General features: G+C 31.6%; 1 protein-coding gene across 1 annotated transcript; it reads right to left on the bottom strand.

Annotated features, from left to right (window-relative positions):
- Positions 1–1,127: 1,127 nt before the first annotated feature.
- LOC127729398 (transcription initiation factor IIB-like) lies at positions 1,128–23,660 on the bottom strand. The gene is made up of 10 exons (XM_052237225.1): positions 23,597–23,660; positions 20,304–20,414; positions 19,735–19,822; positions 11,820–11,924; positions 10,208–10,294; positions 7,507–7,636; positions 6,694–6,803; positions 6,022–6,116; positions 4,704–4,780; positions 1,128–3,198 (listed from the first exon to the last, which is right to left on the bottom strand). The coding sequence occupies exons 1-10, from the start codon at positions 23,614–23,616 to the stop codon at positions 3,065–3,067; spliced, it is 957 nt and encodes a 318-aa protein (XP_052093185.1). The 5' UTR covers positions 23,617–23,660; the 3' UTR covers positions 1,128–3,064.
- Between the last annotated feature and the right edge of the window lie 1,392 nt (positions 23,661–25,052).

Below are 25,052 nucleotides of genomic sequence, written 5' to 3'. Positions count from 1 at the left end.
AATCAGAATAAATGGGGAATGTGTCCATGGGACACAGATGATGCCCCCGCTTACATATAATGTTATAAAGGGACATAACTCAAGAACGATACAAGTGACGCTACCCAAATGCATTCTTGATCTGAGTTTTGTGGTAATAAGCATTGTGTATAAGTTTCATTAGTTGGTTGAGGTTAACTTAAGTTCGAGGACAGAAACGAAAAAATCAACAATTTTTCCATTTGTAAAGGGGCATAACTCTAGAACGGTACAAGTGATGCCACCAAAATTCAAACTTGATCTGTGTTTTGTGGTAATAAGCATTGTGTATAAGAGTCATAACATTTGGTTGAGGCAAACTTTAGAGAACGGAAACGAAAAATTCAGCAATTTTTCCATTTGTATAGGGGCATAACTCTTGAAAAGTAAAAGTGATGCCACTCAAATTCAAACTTGATTTGTGTTTTGTGGTAATAAGCATTGTGTATAGTTTGATAACATTTGGTTGAGGCATACTAAAGTTAGAGAACGGAAACCAATTTCGGGACATACGGACATACAGACGGACAAGGGTAAAACTTAATAACCCCTCTGCTACGGCGGGGGCTTAAAAATTGTTTATCTACTGCATATTGTAAATAAAATAGCTTGACATATGAAAAAATTTCATTTTAGTTCATTTTTTTAAGCTAGCGTTCAAACCATCTCCACACATTTATTAGTCGTCTGTTGCTGATTTGTTGCAAGATTTCGAAACCAATTCATCATACCATATTTTTTACAGAGACAGTCAATTAATTCCATCCTCTATCCCACTCAACTAACTTTCTAGAACATACTTTTTAATGTATTGTTTAATTTGATATCGTCTTAATTATACATTTGTAACTGGACATACAGCATACAACAATTTCAAGGTTGACTTTTTCAATAGTTGTTGATCCTTCCAAGTAAATATGTGGTGTTTAAAGACAGAGCTAGTGGTCATTACAAACAAATTTCAGTGGTTGCATAAAGTAAGTAGTCCCTTAATACAGTTTAAACATAAATGGGAAATCTATTGAGGGGCTTTAAAAAGAGGTTGCATACAGCAGTTCATCACTAAATGCAGGTGGTTAAACTGGTTTGACTGTAATAAAAACAAAATATAACAAAACAACTGTTTTATTTTCCATAAAAAATTATTTCAAAAATTACATAAAGTGTTAAATCTACCAAACAAATATTTGTTTGGCAATAATATCTATGTATACTACCATAATTTTTACCAGCTTAATTTTTAATCTTACCGCTTACTATAAATACAAATCCTTGCTTCCCAGCGACAACAAAAAATATGAAATATGAAGTACTGTAGAAAATAAGTTATCATACAAAAACATACATTTTTGGTGCTTTTATTGTTACAGGCAAAGACTTGGGATGTTTAAAGCAGGACATATATGGTTTAGGAACTTGTTCATTTTTGAAAAATGGTTGTTGCCCTCATAATGTCTTTTCTATTTTTATTGTGTTTAGGGTTGCTGTCTTATTGACCTATAACCCTCCTCTCCATAATTCCAACACATTGGGTGACAATACATTAAAGTCTGTATTTCATTGCATGCATTTGCTATTTTTTTTATTAATAGTAGAAAATAATACAAGTATGATTTCCATAGGCCCATGAAATAAAAATGTTCTCCCTCACATTATCTAATCAATTCATATAATCAGAATAAATGGGGAATGTGTCCATGGGACAGTCCGACACAGATGATGCCCCCGCTTACATATAACATTATAATGGGACATAACTCAAGAATGGTAAAAGTGACGCTACCCAAATTCGTACTTGATCTGAGTTTTGTGGTAATAAGCATTGTGTATAAGTTTATAACATTTGGTTGAGGCAAACTAAAGTTAGTGAACAGAAACCAATTTTGAGGTGTACGGGCGGACAGACGGATGTACAGACGGACAAGGATAAAACTTAATGCCCCCTCCGCTACAGCGTGGACATAAAAAAACGTCAGAAGATACCAAAGAGAGAATCAAAACTCATAAGTCGAAGAGAAATCGATAAAATCATGACACAAGACGAGAAAAAGACTAAGAACAGTCTACAAAACATTACATTTGTAACATATAACAAGTTTTCTCTCAAAATTTTCTGTTTAGTGTGAAATCAGAATAAATATATTTGCAGAATTTAATGCATTTTATAAACTGCAACTGAGTAATGCTTAAAACATTTGTGTGTTGACAGAATCTAACAGACATATATTAAGACATACATATGTATATAGACATTTGTTTAACCATACTACAATTATCACAACACATTATATACTACTAATAATAGAACATAATAAAACTCAATAATATAAAGTAAATTAGTCTACTTCATTTTATTTTTCATTTTCATTCCAGTCTACCTTCATTCAAGTGTAGACAACCATATTTTTCCAATGTGTCCCATTTCAATAAATGTATGACTGTAACCTAATTATTTTTTCACACTTATTTCAGTTTGCTGACATTGTGGCAATTTATTCTTGCTTTGTTGATTTATTTTTATATGAGAAGATTTATATTTATGTAAATAAATTGATCTTGAGAATCGATTAATTACATAATTGACTAGTACACGAGCCCACATTATGTTATGGATGTAAAATGATTAACGATATCAAGTGATGACAAAATATTGAATGCCTTTTATGAAGCATATCATTAAAAATATTTCATTCAGGTTGTATTTGAATTGCCATAAAGTTATAACATACATTTTATCATTAATACTTTGTTTCACTGTCAGGATGACATCATCAAAACTGAGAGCAATGCAGTCATATCTTCAGATACTAAACAACACATATTACGCTAAAAATGACTGATTTTCTGTATGCTAATAGTGTAACAGAATCAATCATAATGATTAAAAAAAATTCTCTGATTGACAGAGTTCTATATTTGTTTTAAATGTTTGCTCTGTTACAACTATCACAGATAGATGTAAAAAAATCTTCCTGTTACACACCAGACAACTATCTGGTTCCTGCAGGAAGTCAAATCTATCCACATCATTCAGGCTAGGGTTGGCTCACTGTGTTGGTAACTGTTCTACTGGTGTGTGGAACTTATAGTCGGCAGGGAATAAGTCATGTGCTCTGGGATACATCTGTTTGTAGGCCTGTCTGATTGTTACCTCTGCTACACCAGCAATGTCACCAATCTCTGTAATATAAATCACCAATTAGTTGTTGTTTTAATTCTGGCACTAATTTTGAAAGTCAACAACAATACCTTCATGGAAGCATATTGAAAAAAAAAATAAAAATCAATTTAAAGCATGTAAGTGTCAGAGCTTGAATAAACTAGTTCCCAGTTGGATTAAGATACGCCTTAAATCCTTGACTAGAACGACCAGGTTAAATAAGGATATGACCATGGGGTGGTTTCATGACTGAGACCACATTTAATTTAAATTATCCTGCAACATCAAATAAATAAATGAGAATGTTGTACTACACTTGCCAATAAGACTTTATGGATAGTTGTCTTATTGATTAGCATAAAAACATTTAGATCAATAAATGGGGAATGTGTCCATGGGACACAGATGATGCCCCCGCTTGCATATAACTTTATAAAGGAACATAACTCAAGAACTGTAAAAGTGATGCTACCCAAATTTGTACTTGATCTGAGTTTTGTAGTAATAAGCATTGTTTATAAGTTTCATAACATTTAGTTGAGGCAAACTTAAGTTAGAGAATGGAAACCAATTTTGGGACGTACATACATGTATGTACGTACATACAGACGGACAAGGGTAAAACTTAATGCCCCCTCGCTACGGTGGGGGCATAATTAAGAAATTTTCTATGAGTATTTTGATAATTCAGCTTATTCACACTGCAACCTTCATTGTAATATCAGAAACTTTCTGTAGAATTTATTGTAAACTTTGTTCATGTAGTGATTTCAATTCCTTGCAAGACACAGGTTAACCAATATGTTTTTCCTTTTCATTACTAAAATTACAAATTCAGAGATAGTGTTATTTATTCATTAATTTTAGGGCAATGTAGGATCGTATCTCTTCATGCATTCCTCTACCGGTAGCTGTTTCTTTTTAAGTAGAATGTATAATCAAATGGTTAGAAAAGTCATATTTCCCTCTGGCAATGCACTCGTGAAATATGAATTTTCTTGGGTGAACAAATCTTCATATCTCCCAATGGCAAGGGAAATAAATGTATAATATTTAACCAAAACTTCCTCCTTTGGAAGGAGAAAGAACTTTCAAAATAAAATGGGAGATAACTTTGCTTATCAAATCAAGATATGTCTCCTCTTGATGGGCTTTAGGTAAAGCTCTTGTTTATATCTATATAATAATGACAAGAGCCCAAAATGAGGCTATTTTGGCAGTAATTTCAGTTTTGCAATAAATGCAAGAAGGCTGAAGTTCTAATGCAAATATGTAAGACAAAATTCAAAAATACGAATACTGAGATCTGGACAGACTAATGTCTTATGAACATCTGAAGGATGTTATTTAGTAGATTTATACTTTTTGATTTTAAAGTTCAAGGAGCAAAAACGTAGCCTTACCATATATTTTCCTTTGCAATTAGGATATAATTAAAATTGAATATTTAGGTAAAAGTGCAATATAAAGTATACCTATTTCAAATATGACTAGATGCAATTAAAAAAACAATCACTCTCGTTACCTTTTTGGTTCTTTTTGTCTGCTGAGGCCTGAGAAGCCATATAAATAGCTGATGCAGCAACAGAGATAGGACTCCTCCTACAAAACAAAATCAGCAATATGTACATCATCATTATACCAACAGCTATGAGTATCATTAAGTCCAAAGTCATTTAATATGATATAATAACAGATATTGTGATTAACTTGCCATTGAATGTTAATTTCTCCATAGAACTATATGCCAGTGTTCCAGTTCACCTAAAGCAAAAATTATTGCAGGTATTCTGTGAACAGATTATAATTCAATCTAAGTGCATGTCAACATAACATATTAATTGAGGGGAGATAATCTGAAACATGTTCCTAGCTTCTGACCCATACTCTGGTATTCAAAATTTGTAAAATGAAAACTCATTTAAAACAATTTTGATGTCTGTTCTGCACTGGAAAATGTAAAAAAAAAAGCTATAATTGTCATAATTTTGTAGTGGTAACACCTTAAATATCTGATCTGTTCTGTATGCATAAATAATAATTTTAAACTAATTTAAAAAGGCAATATGTCGATGCAATAATTTGACTGAGAGTTAAATAGGATCTGTGTTACTCAGTAAAACAAGGAAGGTTAAAAGCTGTCCTGGTTATTTCTATATTGTCTAATTCTATGTACATTGTTTTAGCTACATACTCGTGCCAAATATAAATAATGCAAACATAATCTAAGTTTGCTGACAACCCATCATGCTCAATGGACCCCAGATTGTTTTATATAAATATTCACAAATATTATCATTGCAATGCATACATAATTCAAAATCATTAAAATTCCTATGTATAAATAATCATAAATACAACAAACCAAACCAACTTTGACTAAATACACCCCTTCATAGACGGTCATTGCCGGCCAGGATCAACTAGAGATAAAAACGATATAATCGATCAAAAAGATCTAGAAACCTGTGTCAATCGTTGCCATGTGCGCAATTCAGTCTCCAGGGTCAGGTGCTCATACCTACACCTAAAAATGTGTGTATTGGCAAATCAAAATTTAATCATAAATTATAGTATCTTATAAACATTCAAAATATAAATTGAGTGTTAAATTGTTGCAGCACAGCTAAAAAGTTACCCTATGCTTTATTACTAGAAAGTACATCCATTAGTTACTATAGGTGACCCTATTAGATATTCATACGACCTGTACCCGTCAATACAATATTTTCTCGCTATACTTAAAACAAAATGCATGAAAATAAGATTAACCTGCAACTAGATCCAATTCAAAAGCATACCTAGCTATAGTTTGTAATTTTATGTTGAATAATTCTACCTACCCTGCGACTAGATCCATTTCTACAGCTTTCCTAGCTATATGTGTGGCTGCTTTCTGTACTGATGTTGGTAGACCCAAATTGGAACAGAATCGGGACTGAAATAAATAAAACATTGCTTGCTTTTAACATTGATAAGCAATATATCTTTTCTGAATCAGAAACAATATTAAATGCTTAGTTCAGTTACTTACCCGGTACAATGAATTTCATATACTTAAATACTTCATGAAAAGAAATCAAAGTGCAAGCACTAACAGGATAAAAATTGATTTTATTGTGCATTGTGAACTTAAAATTAAACATTGCATTGTATTAGAATATTTAAAATTAATCAAACATGACAATTTTTTTAATATTTGTCCATAACAGAACAGGTAGATTCATGCACCATTCACATCTGTTTTTTTTTTATAAAATGGTAATACACATACACATCATTTTGTAAATTGAGCATCTGTTTTTGCTTGGCATGAATATGACCTAAAAAAGAATTCACCACACTACACTTTGTACTGTGAATGCCAAAAAAAAAACAAGAACATTGCTGAACATGGCTAACACAGTGACTTGTCACAAGAATATAAGTTATGCTGCACAACCGTAAACATGAGACATCTACAATCCTTCTTATTTCATACAAAAGCAACCATTTAAGATCTGATCAAATCTTACCATAAAATCTCCTGTAGTAATCAGCTCTACATTTGTCTCTAGATTCTTCAGGATCAGTTTAAACACTCTACCAATCTCTTTCTTAGATATTTTGGACACAGCACATATTTCTGCAAATTGTAAATAAAATAAAACCGTTATATATTTCAGTAAAAATTCAATTCACAACAGCTTTAAAGTATTCTGTTGCATAATTGTATCCTAAAGCAAAAGAAGCAAGTTCATGCACCAACATGTGTAAGGAAAAATATTGAACACTGCATTGATAATGCTTTTCAAAGAGCAAAGTACCTAAGTGTTAAATAAAGAATCTTATATGATGATTTATCTTGTTTTAGGTTGAAAGTTAACATTATTTGGTGTGGTTTAAATTTTTAAAAAGAAATACTGTAAAAGCAGAAATTTTCGTGGAGGACTTAATTTTTTTTATTTCGTGGAAAGAATATATCCACGAAATTAAAACCCCCACGAAAATTTCACCTTCATAAAATATCACTTCCATTTAATGGAAACCACGAAATTAAATCCCCATGAAATTTTATATAGAGACAAAACCACGAAATTTTAACCCCACGAAAATTAATGTTTCTACAGTAATCTGAAATTAGATAGTTGAAGAAATCATTATTCTTATCAACTACATGTAAGTGAATGATTGTAAAATTTGCTATGAACAAATATTTTGTTGCTATTACCTATGAATGTCCCAAGAACACTTTCTTGTTGACAAGCTATGTACATACAGGCTATCTAACTATGAATGTCCAAAGAACACTTTCTCGTTGACAAGCAATGAACATACACAATATTTACCTTTGAATGTCCTAGGAACACCTTCTTGTCTACAAGCTATATACATACAAGCAGCTGCTATTGCATCATTACTTCGGCCTTTCAGAGCTTTTCCATCATTTACTTGTTTAAATAAATTGTTAGCTCTATCCTACAAAACAAACATTTAATTATACTTTAAATCAAATTAGTAATAATTTTTTATGTGCAGTTAAATTTGGATGAAAACAATAATTTCTACCACTATGACATGGTGAAAACTTACCTGACCAAACATGCCTATGTGAGTTTTACTCATTACTTTGCCTCATTCATCCTTTTTATCATAGTGAAACTAAAATTGAGCCATAACAATCCTTAAAGGGTTGCATTTCTGTTAATAAGGACAATGCAATTTCCCATAGGAACTCCCTTTGCGGCTAAAACTCTGCCACTTTTACTATGAAGTTTCGTAAAAAATTATATCCTAGAATGAAAAGTTGATATGCACTACTATTTTATTCAAAGGTCAAGACATAGGGCTGTGCGGCATATTTTCAACATTATTATGCCCCGAACTTGTTAGAGTTTAAATGTATACTAAAATTCTGTACTACCCCTACCTTCACTTTGTGTCTACTTCAGAATTCAATTTTCACCGCAACAATATGCTTTTATACTGGTAACATTCCCAAGTAATGTCTCTATGAGATGAAACATAGAGATCATATCTGGGAACCAGTACGTAAACAAAACGAAATACCTATGAATATTATATATCTCCCCAAAAGAGGCGTGGTTTAAGAAACAGCTGTATTAACAAAGAACAACCTTTAAGGTGTCTTGTTTATAAATCGCTCCAGCAACTTTATTGAATAAATGTACCAGCTATATGGATAGGAAACCCCTTCCCATATCTTTTTTTTCTAAAAAGAGTTTCTAAGGTTTTTTCCACATGATCAACTGCAAAATACTTGAATATTTTCTTAATCTCAAAATTGCCCCCATCTATATGATATTCATAAATTAATTAAAATCCTTTTAAGGATTATGGGAGATAAAGACCCTTTAGGGAATCTTTCACTAATATTTAAAATGATCTAGTCATCACGCCTGTTATTTCAAACAATAAACTGTTAACACAGAGATATGTCTCGCCTTTTTGTACTTTTGTTAATGCAAATGTTGAAATCAAAAAAGCAATACTTTAACATGTAAGTTATGCAAATATTCTAAGTCAATGAACCATGACTGAAGGTACATGGCAAAACAATCTCCATGGAAATGAGATGTGCCAATGCTAATACAACTGCATACCAAATACCATAGACTTATCATAAGTCAATCCCTTTCAACAAACCTAAACACAAACATTGACTTGTAAACTATGTAAAAATTTCAAAGTCAATGAACCATGATGAGGGGGTGGGGCTATATAATCTCCATGGAAACGAGACTTGCAAATGCCAATAAATTTGCATACCAGATATCATTGACATTAGCGGTTCATCTTAAACTGATCTAATCACAAACTAATACATGTAAACTAAGCAAAAGTTTCAAAGTCAACAGACCATGACTGAGGGGGCGGGTTCAAATATTCTCCATGGAAATGAGATGTGTTAATGCTTTACAATTGCATACCAATTAACATTGGCCTACCACTAATGGTTCCCCCTGAACTGACCTAATCACAAACTAATACATGAAATATAAGCAAAAGTTTCAAAGTCAATAGACCATGACTGAGGGGGTGGGACCAAATATTCTCCAGTGAAATGAGATATGTCAATGCTTGTACAACTGCATACCAAATATCATTTACTTACCACTTGTGGTTCCCCTTGAACTGACCTAATCACAAACTAATACATGTAAACTAAGCAAAAGTTTTAAAGTCAATAGACCATGACTGAGGGGGTGGAGCCAAATAATCTCCATGGAAATGAGATATGTCAATGCTTTTACAACTGCATACCAAATATCATTGACTTACCACTAGTGGTTCCCCATAAACTGACCTAATCACAAACTAAGACATGTAAACTAAGCAAAAGTTTCAAAGTCAATAGACCATGACTGAGGGGCAGGGCCAAATAATCTCCACGGAAATGAGATGTGCCAGTGCTAATACAACTGCATAACAAATATCATTGACCATCCACTAGTGGTTCACCTTAAACTTGACCTAATCACAAACTAATACATTGTTGACGCCGACGCCGGAAACAGCATACCTATGTCTCGCTTTTTGACTCCGTCAAGGCGAGACAAAAACTGGTTGATAGTAAGCTTAAATTGCCTTATGTTTTTGTTCATTATTTAAATTGTTTTACATTTTTCATTTCAGGGCCTTTTATAGCTTACTGTGTGGTATGGCTTTTGCTCATTGTTGAAGGCTGTATGGTGACCTATAGTTGCTAACTTCTTTACCACATCATTTGATCTCTGGTGGAGAGTTGTCTCATTGGCAATCATGCCATATCTTCTAATAATTTTATGTTACATGAAAACTTTAATTTTGTTACCATAAAGTCTGAAACATGTTTACCATTATTTACATATTTCTTATTTCCATACTGTTTATAAGTTATCATTTCAAATTCTACTTCTCAATAGCTGTACCCTGACTTTTAAACAATTTCTTATAGGAAGGATGATAATTTACAAGTAATGTTGATCAAACCTCAATCTATACGCATAAAATCTTAAAAGAATAAGATTTATGTCCTTTTAAACTTACTGCTATCATTTTAGGAAGATTAAGTCTGTCTCCCATGTTTCCTATTTCCCTGAAGGCATTTATCAAAGCTCTGTCAGCACTACTCATCTAGAAAATACAAATAATCTCACTTACAATAAAACACAGCACCTACAGAAATCATCAAGTCAAAATTGCTGATACTCAGGGTTCAGAGTTTTCTTTCAGGTGAGTCCAGCAATATGTCATTTTCACCAAAAATTAAATATGAAATTAACAGACATAAGGGCAATAGATATATGACTTACCGTTCTTCTGTTTTTATACATTGGTTTTCCATGTTCATCATGCGACAAACTGGTCGGATCTGTTGCTATCATTGTACTCAATATATTACTTACCGTTCGTCTGTTTTTATACATTGGTTTTCTGTGTTTGTCATACGACATACTGGTAAGATCTGATGCAATCATTGTACTCAATAGATATATTACTTACCCTTCTACTGTGTTTATACATTAGTTTTCTATGTTCGTCATACCACATACTGGTCGGATCTGTTGCTTTCATTGTACTCAATAGATATATTACTTACCATTCTACTGTGTTTATACATTAGTTTTCTATGTTCATCATACGACATACTGGTCGGATCGGCTGCTATCATTGTACTCAATAGATATATTACTTACCGTTTTTCTGTTTTTATACATTGGTTTTCCATGTTCATCATGCGACAAACTGGTCGGATCTGTTGCTATCATTGTACTCAATATATTACTTACCGTTCGTCTGTTTTTATACATTGGTTTTCTGTGTTTGTCATACGACATACTGGTAAGATCTGATGCAATCATTGTACTCAATAGATATATTACTTACCCTTCTACTGTGTTTATACATTAGTTTTCTATGTTCGTCATACCACATACTGGTCGGATCTGTTGCTATCATTGTACTCAATAGATATATTACTTACCATTCTACTGTGTTTATACATTAGTTTTCTATGTTTGTCATACGACATACTGGTCGGATCGGCTGCTATCATTGTACTCAATAGATATATTACTTACCGTTTTTCTGTTTTTATACATTGGTTTTCCATGTTCATCATGCGACATACTGGTCGGATCTGTTGCTATCATTGTACTCAATATATTACTTACCGTTCGTCTGTTTTTATACATTGGTTTTCTGTGTTTGTCATACGACATACTAGTCCAGTCTGTTGCTATCATTGTACTCAATAGATATATTACTTACCATTCGTCTGTTTTTATACATTGGTTTTCCATGTTCGTCGTACGACATACTGGTCAGGTCTGTTGCTATCATTGTACTCAATAGATATATTACTTACCGTTTGTCTGTTTTTATACATTGGTTTTTCCTGTTTGTCATACGACATACTGTTCAGGTCTGTTGCTATCACTGTACTCAATAGATATATTACTTACCATTCATCTGTTTTTATACATTGGTTTTCCATGTTCGTCATACGACATACTGGTCAGGTCTGTTGCTATCATTGTACTCAATAGATATATTACTTACCATTCGTCAGTTTTTATACATTGGTTTTCCATTTTCGTCATACGACATACTGGTCAGGTCTGTTGCTATCATTGTACTCAATAGATATATTACTTACCGTTCGTCTGTTTTTATACATTGGTTTTCCATGTTCGTCATACGACATACTGGTCGGGTCTGTTGCTATCATTGTACTCAAGTCTCCTCCATCTAATAATGGATTCTGTAAAAACAAAATGTGGTGCAATGTAAAATATATTCAATCAAACAAACACATTTTGTTGAAAATATGGAATCCTGGACATTTTGAGAACTGCAATACGTGAACAAAGTCAATTCTATCTTTTATTCTATACAAATTTGTAAATTTTGAACCCTTTTCATAACCATTTTCCTGAAATTTTCATCATTAAACTCAAAAATGTTTGCAGTTTTTCTCAATTAAATTTTCATAGTTTTGTTTAAACCTTAGTTTTTTAGATTTCATAAGTTAAACATGAGCATTATTTTTTTGACATCACAAGTTACTATATTCATTCTTTTATATTTGCATATTTCCTTTGTTTTTGTCAAAACTGATCAGTGTGATTTCTCATCCCACATTGCTTTTTGTTTTATGTATGCATTATTAAAGGGGCATTAGCTGTCAAATTCATGTTCACTGATTTGACTCAAACTCTCATATTTTATTGATAACATTCTAAAACGTATATCCAAATTATAAATAGTATATGAACAATTTACGATGTATGGACTTGATAATATGTATCAGCATTTCATTTGTATTTTAGTCTAGACACCATCTAATTAACCATCGATGTGACCTTCGAAGACTGCCAACGATCATATAACCCGATATAAACACAAATATAGATATAAATAGATAATGAACATGTGCAAGTTTTTGTGGATCGAATCAGTCAACCAAATAGTTTACCCTTGTTCCCCTTTCAATGTTAAATTCTATTCCTTTAAATCACTGAAAACGCCTAGTTTATGCGTAACCCATCTCTAGCTAAGAGGGCCTGAGGTTAAATTGGAGGTCACATGAATACGGATTCAATGAGGTCGAATTATCAGCAATGTTTCATAGCTTTTTTTTGGCAAAATCAAACAAAACCGGCTGCTAAAAGCAAATTATTATTTGACTATTTCACTTTCATTAATGATTGAACAAAAGAATATAATATTTTTTTTTTATATCTTGTAGCTAATGCCCCTTTGAGACAATTTTTTTGTTCATATGATTTTATGTTAATATGAGCAAATGTATATACAAATGTAGTAATATTTTGACTTCAAAACTTAAGTCTGCAATTAAATTAAAACATGAATCCTTGAAAATTATAATTAAAATTTCAAAAATAATTTTACATATTAAGCAAATATTTCTGAGATTATAAGTGAAAAGTCATGAAAATTGGAGATGAAATGAGCTCAACATAATTTTTTGAAATTTATTGATTTATATAAAATACACAGAAATACGAAAAAAAAATTAATTTTGTCCACATACTGTACTGACCTACTGACCTAGGACCAATTACTGTCAGTAACCAGTTACCGTCACCTGGCATTTTATGCAATAATGGACACTTTTTGTTAATACGGCATACTGCTATCATCTGCACACTATAACTTTCATTTGATTTTTAGAGGCTTTGTTTTATTTGATCTGATTAAAACAAAAAAATTATGAGTTTTCATTTTTTTTAACACGTTGTTGGAAGATAGGCATGCGGGAACATGACGTCCTCGATTTTAAAAAACTTATCGTTTTCAGACAAAGTAATATCAAAGCATGCTTTAGAACAAAAATTTCTTTCCTGACAATTTAAAAAAGTTTTAATAATTTGAAAATTAACTTCTTTGCTCTTATTGGATACAATGTAAGCTGTTGATTTCAAGTAAAATAAATTCTTAATCAGTTCAGATTTAGTAATAGGAAGAAAAGCTCCAGAAATTTGGATGCAAGAACTATATGTTAGGTTTATTTGACATCCAACTTTATCTTCCTACCATTGAATATCAAAATATGACTATAGTTCAGATTAAGCGAAAAACTTCTATTTAGTAGTTAGATTCTGAAGTGACAGTAACTGGTCCTTTTACTCAAAACATTTCACACAATTGCCACAATAGTACACTGCTTTGCCTCATTTATGAGAGGATTTGAAGACGAGTCTACATTGCTAGAACTGACTTTTGGTAGTCCATTATATGTTAATAAATTATGTGCAAACAAAATTCCTGTTAAAAAATTCGTAAGGTGTTCTGATGAACCCTGAACCTCTCCTGCAACTGCTGTTGTAAGAGTAAAAGTATAATGTTGATTTAAAAAAGTGAGTCCATTTATCAGTGAAATACAGAATTAAAAAAAAAATTAACTTTTACTTTAGATGCTATTTCTTGGTCTTGAATATTAGCTTCTGTCCAAGTTTCATAACAATCCATGAAGGTTTACAAATTTATCATGTCAAAAAAAGTAAATGTTAACTGTAAAAAACAAAGTCCATCTATCAGAGCAAGAGGCTCTCAACTTCTCAAGAACCTGAATCGCTCACCTGTAATTTTTTGCTTAAATCTTTCATCAACTATTATTTTTGCTTTTCAATATATATTAATGAATGGCTTAACTCACATTTGTCAAAATGACAACAATATAGAAACCCTGCAACACTTATTTTTCAGTTGTAGTACATCACAGTTAATTTTAAAAAATCTCCAAGAAATACTTATCAAATCAAACATAGAAATAAATAATCCTCTTGTTGAAAAGGACATTCTGTTAGGTAAAAACACGGGAATACTAAAATATGATAATTTTCTAAACATAATTATCATATATTCTAAATGGACTGTATGAAAAATTAGGAAAATTAGGAATTCAATAAAATTTAACAAAACACCTAAAGCACCTCAAGATATTTATAATATCTGGAAACATAACTTGAAAAATAATCTAAAAATTGTTCTTCTATTGAAAGGCATTGACATCATTGATAAGACAAAATTGGAGTCGGTGATAACGAAAATTTAGACAGTATAAGCTTGAGTCAAAGTACATTTTTTTATGGTTTATTGTATAAGAATATCGAAATGATAAAAAAGTGTTAGCCTATCATGTTTATTGTAGTAAATGCACATCTTTTGTGTGGGTATCTTATTATTTACTTACTATTTTGAAATTAAGGTATAGAACTGTTAGATGCTTCTAACATTATATGGATATATTTTTGACACTAATTTAAATACAAGGTAAAAAGTGGACTACATTTTTATTGCCTTCTATTACCCCTGGATAGATGGTTCATTTTGTAAACAGGGACCCTTAGCCTGTTCCTGGACGACTAAGGTAATTGTATACAGGAAATATTTAGGAATAAAACATTTATAAAAAAATTTAAAAAAATAATGAGTGGCTTAAAAATGCCATTTAAATGTTTTTTGTATCTGTCATATTTTCTTCAAAAGCAAAAAAATGCATTTTACCCTTATGTTCCATTTTAGCCATAGTGGCTATGTTTCTTGACGTACAAGAAAATAAAATACAAAATTTATACTAGATACTCTGAAAATCATATCAGCCCAAGTTTGGCTGAAATTGATTATATAATAATACATTGTAATAATAATAATAAATTCTTTACTTAAAGAGGGTAAACTCAGTTAGTTACAATAAACTAATCTTCCCTGAGGCCCTCACATACAAATTACAATACAATCAAAAACAGATATTTACACATAGTTAATTTACAGTCAATTAGTTCAATGTAATATTACTAACATGATAAGATATAAAGCTGTTCAAGATGCACATGTAGTCAAAAAATCAAATAAAAATAAAAATAAAAGAATATACAAATACATTGTAGAAAACATAATCTTATCAGGACTGTGTTAAGTACTTCTTGATACTTTGTTTAAAAGTATAAGTGTTTTGAGCTTTACGCATTTTGTGTGGTAGTCCATTCCATAACACTGATCCAGAATAAACAAAAGATTTCTTAAATAGCTCAGCTTTTGGCTTAGGAACTATCAGATTACCTTGAGTGACACCTCTCAAGGATTAAGGATTATTATCTGATTTCAGTTTAAACTTTTGAACTAGGTACATTGGAGCTTCCATACGCATACATTTATATAGAAGTAAATATTTGTGGTATTTGATTCTATTGTCAACTGTCATCCACCCAAGTTCTGTAAATAAGGGGGCTGAGGGGGATAAAGGATCTGCATCTAGAATTAATCTTGCTGCCCTTTTTTGGAGTTTTAAAATTCTTGTTATCCCTTCATTTTTACATTCACCCCAAATAATACAGCAGTAGTCAATCAGGGGCAGAATATACCCATTGTAATATGTTTTCCTTGCATTTATATCTAAAAATTTCTTTATTTTAGAAAGAAGGTATATTCTGGATGATATATTAGCACAAACTTGGTCAATTTGATTTCTCCAGCTAAGTGTGCTGTCAATTTTAACACCTAATAATTTTTCACATGAAGAATTTTGTAATACTTTTGAATTTATTATCAAGTTTGGTTGATAAGTCTGAATTGATAGTTTCTGCTTTGTTCCAGTAACCAAACATTTTGTTTTGTTTGCATCAATGAACATGTTATTCATTTTGCACCACTCTTCAACCCTGTATAAATCTTCTTGAACATCATCATGTATATTTTCTATGTTTTTCCCTGATTTATGAAGAGTGGTGTCATCAGCATATAGGTCTGTTTCACAATTTTCAATGCATAAGGGAAGGTCGTTTATAAATAGCACAAACAATAGAGGACCAAGTATAGAACCTTGGGGTACACCAAATTTTACATGTTGTTGTTCAGAGTAAACATTACAAATGTTTACCTGCTGTTTTCTGTTATTCAGGTATGACTTGAAAAAACTAACAGTAGCCTCACTAAATCCATAAATTTCAAGCTTTAAGCAAAGAATGTCATGATCTACCAAATCAAAAGCTTTTTTAAAATCTAATAAAATTGCTAGGTTTAAATTACCATCATTCATTTCTTGCAACCATTTGTCAATGATATTAATAAGTGCAGTTTGACAAGAATGCTGCGGCCTGAAACCAGATTGTGTAGGGTGTAAAAGTTTAAGTTTAGATAAGTATTTGTACATGTTATTAGAAACATGCCTTTCTATTAATTTTGATAAAGTTGGAAGAACAGATATAGGTCTGTAATTTGTTGCTAAAAGCTTGTCACCATCCTTGAAAACTGGTGTTACCTTAGCATTCTTCAGTAAAGAAGGATATATACCAGTATCTATCATTCGGTTAAATATGTATGTGAGAGGTGATGCAATAACAGGGGCGCTTAATCTTAGAATTTTTGGTCCTATATTATCCATAGAAAATTTATCATGTTTATGTAATTTATTTTTAACAAATTTACCAAGATTACTGAAATCTGCTTTGTTTACAGGTGTATAACTTCCTTGTTCTCTTAATTTTTCAGCACAGGAAGTGAAAAAGTTATTAAAAGTTTCTGCTATTGATTTTTTACTTTTAGTTGTATTGTTATCTTCTGTGGCTAACTCATATGGTGTATTTTTAACTTTTGGGTTCAGACTGTGAAGACATTTCCATAAAGTTTTAGGGTCATTGGAGTCTTTTACCATATTTTTATAATAATTCTTTTTTGAGCTATCTATGATATGTTTAGTTTTATTTCTCCAAAATCTATACTCACTCCATAAACCAAGTGCATTATATTTATCTCTCATATTCCTAGCTAAATGATTTCACTGTTATACCATTCAGGCTGTCTGTCCCTTTTAACTCTCTTTTTAACAACAGGAGCATGTTTATCTAAAGCTTTGTTCAACATATCATAAAACAATTGTAGACAGTCAGAGGGGTTTTCTTCAAATTCAATTTTATGAAAAGGTGTATTTTGCAGATCTAATAAAAATTCATTTTGGTTGAAATTTTTGAAATTTCTATAAGTAATTGTACTGTGTGTATTCTTTTTTCCTATATTTGCTTCTTTTCTTGTTAAACAGATAGGATAATGGTCACTAATTGCATATCTACACACATGTGATTCATGTACCATATTTGGATTATTGACATAAATATGATCAATTAATGTACTAGAATCTTTTGTTACCCTTGTGGCATCTACAATCAGTTGTTGAAAATTGTATGATTCTAAAACATTCAGCCATTTTTGAGGAGGTTTGTTTGGTGCTTTAAAATTAAAATTAAAATCACCCATAATTGTTATATCTGAATTCATGGTCATTGCCACTCTTATTTCTTTTTCAAAATCATCAACCCAATCTATCAGTGACTTTGGTGGCCTATACACAAAACATAATAAAAAGGATTTTTTGTAATCTGGTTTAATTTCAACCCACATTGTTTCAATACCCCCTATTTCGATGTTGTTTTTTCTTAAAAATTTAATTGTTTCAGAAAAATAAACAATCAGACCACCCCCGCCTTGTGATGTTCTGTCCTTTCTTTCAAATACATAACCAGGTACTTGTAATTCATTATCAGTAGTGTGTTTTGTTAAAAATGTTTCACACAATCCTAATACATCAGGTTGGTTATCAGAAAACATAAGGTTATGTTTAATTTCTTCATATTTACTTTCAATCCTATTAACATTATGAGAACAAATCCTTATACCTTTGGATTTACTAAAACCATAAGAATTAAAAATCAGCAGTTTCAAAGGAGAAGATGTTATAAAGTAAGCAAACTAGATGAACAAATTGTGAAAAATTGTCTATAAAGGACAATAACTCCTTAAGGGGTCAATTTACAATTTTGGTCATGAAACTTATTTGTAGATTTTACTTTGCTGAACTTTTATGCTGTTTACAGTTTATCTTTATCTATAATAATATTCAAGATAATACATTGTAACCGAAAACTGCAAAATTTCCTTAAAATCATCAATTCAGGGGCAATAACCAGAAAATCAGATACAGATTTGGCTGATAATTTCAGGCCAGATAGACCTTGACCTAATGAATACTTTAACTTCTTGTCTGATTTGCTCTAAATGCTTTAGTTTTTGAGATATAAGTCAAAAACTGCATTTTACCCTATGTTCTATTTTTAGCCATGGCAGCCATGTTTTCTGAGGAAACAGAAAATATAACACAAACTTTATTCTAGATAACCTAAGAATCATTAAACTCAAGTTTGGTTTAATTTGGTTCAGTAGTTTCAGAGGAGAAGATTTTTAAAGTTAGAAAACATGATAAACAAATTGTGTAAAATTGTCCTTAAAGGGCAATAACTCCTTAAGGGGTCAATTGACAATTTTGGTCTGTATGATGACCATTAGATGTCTGTTGTTGTTAGTCTGTATGATGACCATTAGATCGTTGGGTTTATTGTGTGTTGTTAGTCTGTATGATGACCATTAGATGTCTGTTGGGTTTATTGTGTGTTGTTAGTTGGTGTGTTGACCATTAGATGTCTGTTGGGTTTATTGTGTGTTGTTAGTCTGTATGATGACCATTAGATGTCTGTTGGGTTTATTGTGTGTTGTTAGTTGGTGTGTTGACCATTATATGTCTGTTGGGTTTATTGTGTGTTTTTAGTCTGTATGATGACCATTAGATGTCTGTTGGGTTTATTGTGTGTTTTTAGTCTGTATGATGACCATTAGATGTCTGTTGGGTTTATTGTGCGTTGTTAGTCTGTATGATGACCATTAGATGTCTGTTGGGTTTATTGTGTGTTTTTAGTCTGTGTGTTGACCATTAGATGTCTGTTGGGTTTATTGTGTGTTGTTAGTTGGTTTGTTGACCATTAGATGTCTGTTGGGTTTATTGTGTGTTGTTAGTCTGTGAATTGACCATTAGATGTCTGTTGGGTTTATTGTGTGTTTTTAGTCTGTATGATGACCATTAGATGTCTGTTGGGTTTATTGTGTGTTGTTATGTTACTGTCTCATTGACAATTTATTATCAATTATCAATTTATGTATATCTAATGCTATTTAATCTACATCATATTCTATTATGTTTGTTTATTTTTTTAGAATCTTACCTCTGCAGCTCCAACACGAGATGGATCCTTGTTACCGGTACTTTTTTCATTACTAAAAGTTCTCCATTCTGTCCCAACATCTACAACACTGTCAACAAACATTTATAATATGTTATACTAAATTAACTAATATCAATTAAGTCTTTGCGACTTCTGAACCTCACAACAAAACAGAATTAAATTGAACTGATCTCACATTTTGTAAATATAATTTTCCTCTTCTTGAAGTAATATTTGATTTACAAATGTTTGATGTGTATATTTGTCTTTAGCCAGTCAACAAATGCATGTAGGTTGAGAGTTCCAACCCTGCTATTGGCAAAATTTGTCCAATCTTAATTGACTAGGATTGCAAATACTGAAGGTTCTCCAATGGTACTTAGACTTCTTGCACCGACAAAAACCATGATACACTATAGACAAGACTGTAATGAAAGTAACATTAAACACAAATATTTATTCAATCATTAAGAACCTGTTATTTGTAGTTGCTGTGGAAATTCCAATGAAAAAGTGTGAAGGAAAAACAGACAGATCTAAATAATAATTACAACAATCAGTAACTTTACCGATCTCCAACCACAAGTCCACATTCAGGACAGATCATGTCTCCAGCATGGTAATCTTCTATTAAGTTAGCATAAGGATGTTCTGGACAGCATATCTGTTTTGTCTTTGGTCTGAAAAATATACAATAAATCAGAGCTCCAGATAAGAATTCACAAATTGGGGTTTTTACTCACCATTTTTTTATGTAATTGGGTGATAAAGTTTTTAAATTGCATTATCAATTCCAATTCACCCCTCAAGCAAATATCAAATTGGGTTTTTCACCACCAAGCTCCTTAATGTATTGGGTTTTTTCATCAACACAATATTGAATGTTTAGGCATTTTATAATCACATTATATCAACCCCATGCAGATGTTTTTCCATCTTAAATGTGTTTCTTTCTTTGTATATATGCTAGCTGTTTTATTTGGTTTATTCACTGACGAGCAATTGTACGTTTAATTTGTGTCCGATTTTAAACGTTCTGCCAGTTTTGTATTTTCTCACTACTTATATAAACTGCAGCTGGTGTCACTAGTTGGACAGTTACTAATTACCTTTCTAGATTCCATATGATCACCTTACAGTTTAGTTGGGGTAGGCGTGGCTAAGTGTTTCGATTTTTATGTAATAAATGTGAAATTTAGGTGCTGTAAGAAAGTTTTGCCAGTCCTTTCACCTATTTACCAGATCTACTTTTTAATAAAAATAATAAGTAGCTCCCAGATTTAAGATATACCCCAAAACCTTGACCAGGTTTATAGGTTTATAGGTTTAATGACGGAGACCACATTCAACTTAAATTTACAGAGTTAAATTTACAAATAATTCTGTAACATCAAATAAATAAATGACAATGTTAAACTGCACTTGCCAATAAGACAACTATCATAAGCATACAGAACAATAAGACCAAATCAAAGAAAGTGTCAAGATGCACTGACGTAAAAAACGGATATGTGTATTCACTCATCAACTAAAATGAAAAAAATAATATATAAACTAAAATTATACTTGAATGTTTTTGTTTAATTTAATTTACATAAATCTGGGTTAAGTTGTCCCAGCTGATTAGAACTTTTGGTTTCTGATGCTTTCCAACTACATATATCATGTCATAATTGATTTGGCCTTTCACTTTTTCCAACTGATTTCGTTCTTGACAAAACCCCGTGTTTATCGTTCTAGCAATGTTCTCGTTAAGGTACGCAAACGGGTCTTGTTATCATCATAATAACTTTCCCTAAAGTATCAAAAAGAAGCTGAAAACATGCTTCTATTCTATATTTTTATCGGATATTTACTTTTGTTTTAATTCATTGTACATGTATGTTATGATAAATCCCGAGCAATTCTAAAAAAATATGACAACAAGACAAACGCTAATTGGATAAATGCCGAGAAGATCGAAATATTTCCATAAACACGTGTACCTTTTGAGCAACGGAAAATTCCAACAGGGACCCATTTCGGCTACTTGATGCAGGGCTCTATTTTCAGAACTAAAGGACATTTCCAATTATAAATATTATAAAAATAGATTTATGCAACGACTGTAATCAGATAAGGGTAAATAACGCAAACGATAGCGAATAAAAGCGTTAAGAACTCATGGTTTTGGCATATAATTGGGTTTTCCTTTGAATGAATTGGGTTTTTGAACCCTGCAATGGGCAATTTCATTGGGTTTTTGATTATTTGTATTGCGTGATCACGCAAATACATGTACGCAGCTTATCTGGAGCTCTGAATAAATATTTTCCTATCTTGTATAAAGCTTACTGTACATGTAGCATAACTAACAGTATACTTACATTGTAACATAGAAGTTAGCAATTGTGTTTAATACTTTCAAATTCTATGTAGAATGTATGTTTCATGTGGTGATAATGCAGCAGCAATTTTGAATAAAAATGGTAAGGGTAATTAGACCATAATTCAAAATGTTATCAAATAAATGAATAATTTTTAAGATTGGTATCCAACTGGAATCTCAGGCAGACATTGAGGTTAAATATTAAGATGAAACGCTCAATTTTTGTCATGTTTGTACATGTAGATAATTAAACAATAATTTGATTCTTTAAAACTATTCAGAAATATCTTAAAAGAAATGTAGACTTGAGAGTGCTTCCAAAGAAAATTTCCTTATTAATATTTACAAGGGGCATAACCCTTTTAAACATAGTTGACTGACACTGATTTTCTAATTTGTCAGATATATATTTATTTTCTCTGTGTTGGACTTGCCATGGCCATAAATGACAAGTCACCAGACTCACTTCAAAAGTCCTTAGTGAAAACCCTGCATACATGTATAACTTATTACTTCCAAGGGCATAACTCTTTTTAAAGAAGTTGATCAGCACTGATTTTTGAAGTCCAAGACATTGCTGATATAAACCTTTTACATCTGGGTGCGAGACAACTCTGCCTGAAGATGACTTGGCCTGTCTATAATTGCCATTTCAGACAAATTATGTCTATAATTGCCATTTCAGACAAATTATAAAAGGAGAGTTTTGACTATATAAATGATTTAATGAGTGTCATTGACGAAAAAGACTTTACCTTAAGAGAAGTTGGACTGTCTATAAGGCAAAGAATAAACTTAAAAGGGTGAGTATTGACGCCCATTTGTATATAAAAATGTTGAAAAAAGACAACTTCGAGCTAATTTAATTTAATTATTATGACTGTAGATAAAATGAAATTAGATTATAAGAAACAAATATAATAAATAAGGTTCTCAATTAACGTATAAATCCATTTTGTTTAATGAATTAATGAAGATTGTATTCGAAGCACCATGATGAAGTAAAAATTTAAATTTACATTAAATCAATTATTGCACGGCACTGCATTTGCCATTGCAGCAAGGTATATAAAGGATACATTTCTGTTAAATATCATATTTTATAATATAAAAAGCAGTTTTTTCTCTTTGATCTTTCAATTTTTTTCCAAAACTCACACATTTGCTTCATGAAAACTCGACACTGACAGCCCTGAAATATCCCAAACTCTTATGTTTATACTTTGTTAGAGTTTGCATTATAGACGGTCCAAGTTGAAAGTAAAAAGACAGTCCTGGTTGTCTTATTGACAGACTTTAGGTTGAATTTTCAAAAACAACTCAAATTTAAATAAGTCCTTAAGGGGGAGGGGGGTGAAAATATGGTAATTTAGACCTCCCTCGTTGGTGACAGGTCCAAAGGGGGGTATTTCAATTCTTATAGGAAAAAAGAGAGAGTCTCTCTTCTAGAACTGGTGTGTTGGTAGTTATTGTCGTACACACTATGTTTCTTACCCTCTGCTTGTTGATGCCATGATTCGAAATGCCGAATTGCCAATTTGTGAGACTTCCGGTACAAATTGATATCTAGATAGCGGAAACCTTCCCGGAATCCGGGTTACACTAATGCCCTGACAAATGTCATGACACATTGACTTTCGCTATGTCATGACCAATGCCCTGTATTCCTCTTCTTCTTCCAGGTGACCTGCATTAGCTTTCTCTCTTCACAGGCTGATAACAAAATATACAAATAAATGACTTCAAATCGATCGAAAAAAATAACTTTGTTTACTTCTTAAAGGATTGACTTCAAATTTAGATCAAATAATCTAATTAAACGGGCATTAGCTTCGAGATATAAAAAAAATATGATTTGTTTTATTCAATCATTAATGAATAATTCGACCTCGTTGAATCTGTATTCATGTGACCTTTAATTTAACCAGGAAGGCATCTCAGCAACTTAATATTTTGAAACTTTTGGGAACTTATTCACAAGGTAAGTAAGCGTACTATATTCATGATACATTTATTTTTAGCAATTTCAATTTCTGCCTTTTGGCATGGCATTTTTGTACTGAGAAAATTCAAAAAATAGAAAAAGCGCAAGAAAGAGCACTAAGGTTTGTGTATGAAGACCAACCAAGCTTTAAACAGTTGCTTGAAAAGGCTAAGATGCCTTCACTGCATATTCAAAGACATTGATCCTTTTAAAATAGTTAATAAATTAGTACCTGTCAGTTTGCATAATCTCTTAAATGTAAAAGATTGTAAATATTCTCTCAGATATAGCAATATACTAGATATTCCACATGTAAAAGCATAGTTTGGAAAGAAAAGTTTTAGATATGCAGCTGCTACTCTACCTGACCATTCCAGGACTGAAAATAATTTTTCACAATTCAAGAGCCTTATACAGTCCTGGAATGGACTGGAATGCCGTTGTTCTGCATGTAGATAAGCTTTTCATATATCATTTTTAGCGATTGCTCTAAATGTTTGCATTATGCTTTAAATTTTGCATGTGTTTTTTTTTAATTTTTATTTGTGCTTTAAATTATTTTTTGCTCTTAAAATTATTTTTTGCTCTTAATTTTAGTTGTGCTTAAATTTTAGTTGTGCTTCAATTTTAGTTATGCTTCAGTTTTGGCATGTTTAGATGTGTAATTTAGTAGTGCTTTACATGTACTTCAATATGCCTGTGCTGTATCTATGCATTGGAATAGTTGTTGCTTATATGTCTTATCTGCATGTTCTGTGTTTTAATGTTATGTATATGTCACTAAAATATTTGGTAAAAAGCTCTCAAGTGCTTATGTTTGAACTGTTATATGTGAACCGAATAAAATAAAACTTTCGTATATTTCGTAACCCCTTTGCTGGAGATGGGTAACGCATGTATTCAGCTATTAAAGGGAAACGAATATCAACAATGAAAGTGACACAAGGATGAACCATTTGGTTGACT

The sequence above is a fragment of the Mytilus californianus genome, unplaced genomic scaffold, assembly GCF_021869535.1.
Source record: "Mytilus californianus isolate M0D057914Y unplaced genomic scaffold, xbMytCali1.0.p SCAF_2, whole genome shotgun sequence".
NCBI lineage: Eukaryota > Metazoa > Mollusca > Bivalvia > Mytilida > Mytilidae > Mytilus > Mytilus californianus.
Note: the sequence above shows the minus strand (reverse complement) of the source record. Positions and strands in the feature narration are given on the sequence as shown.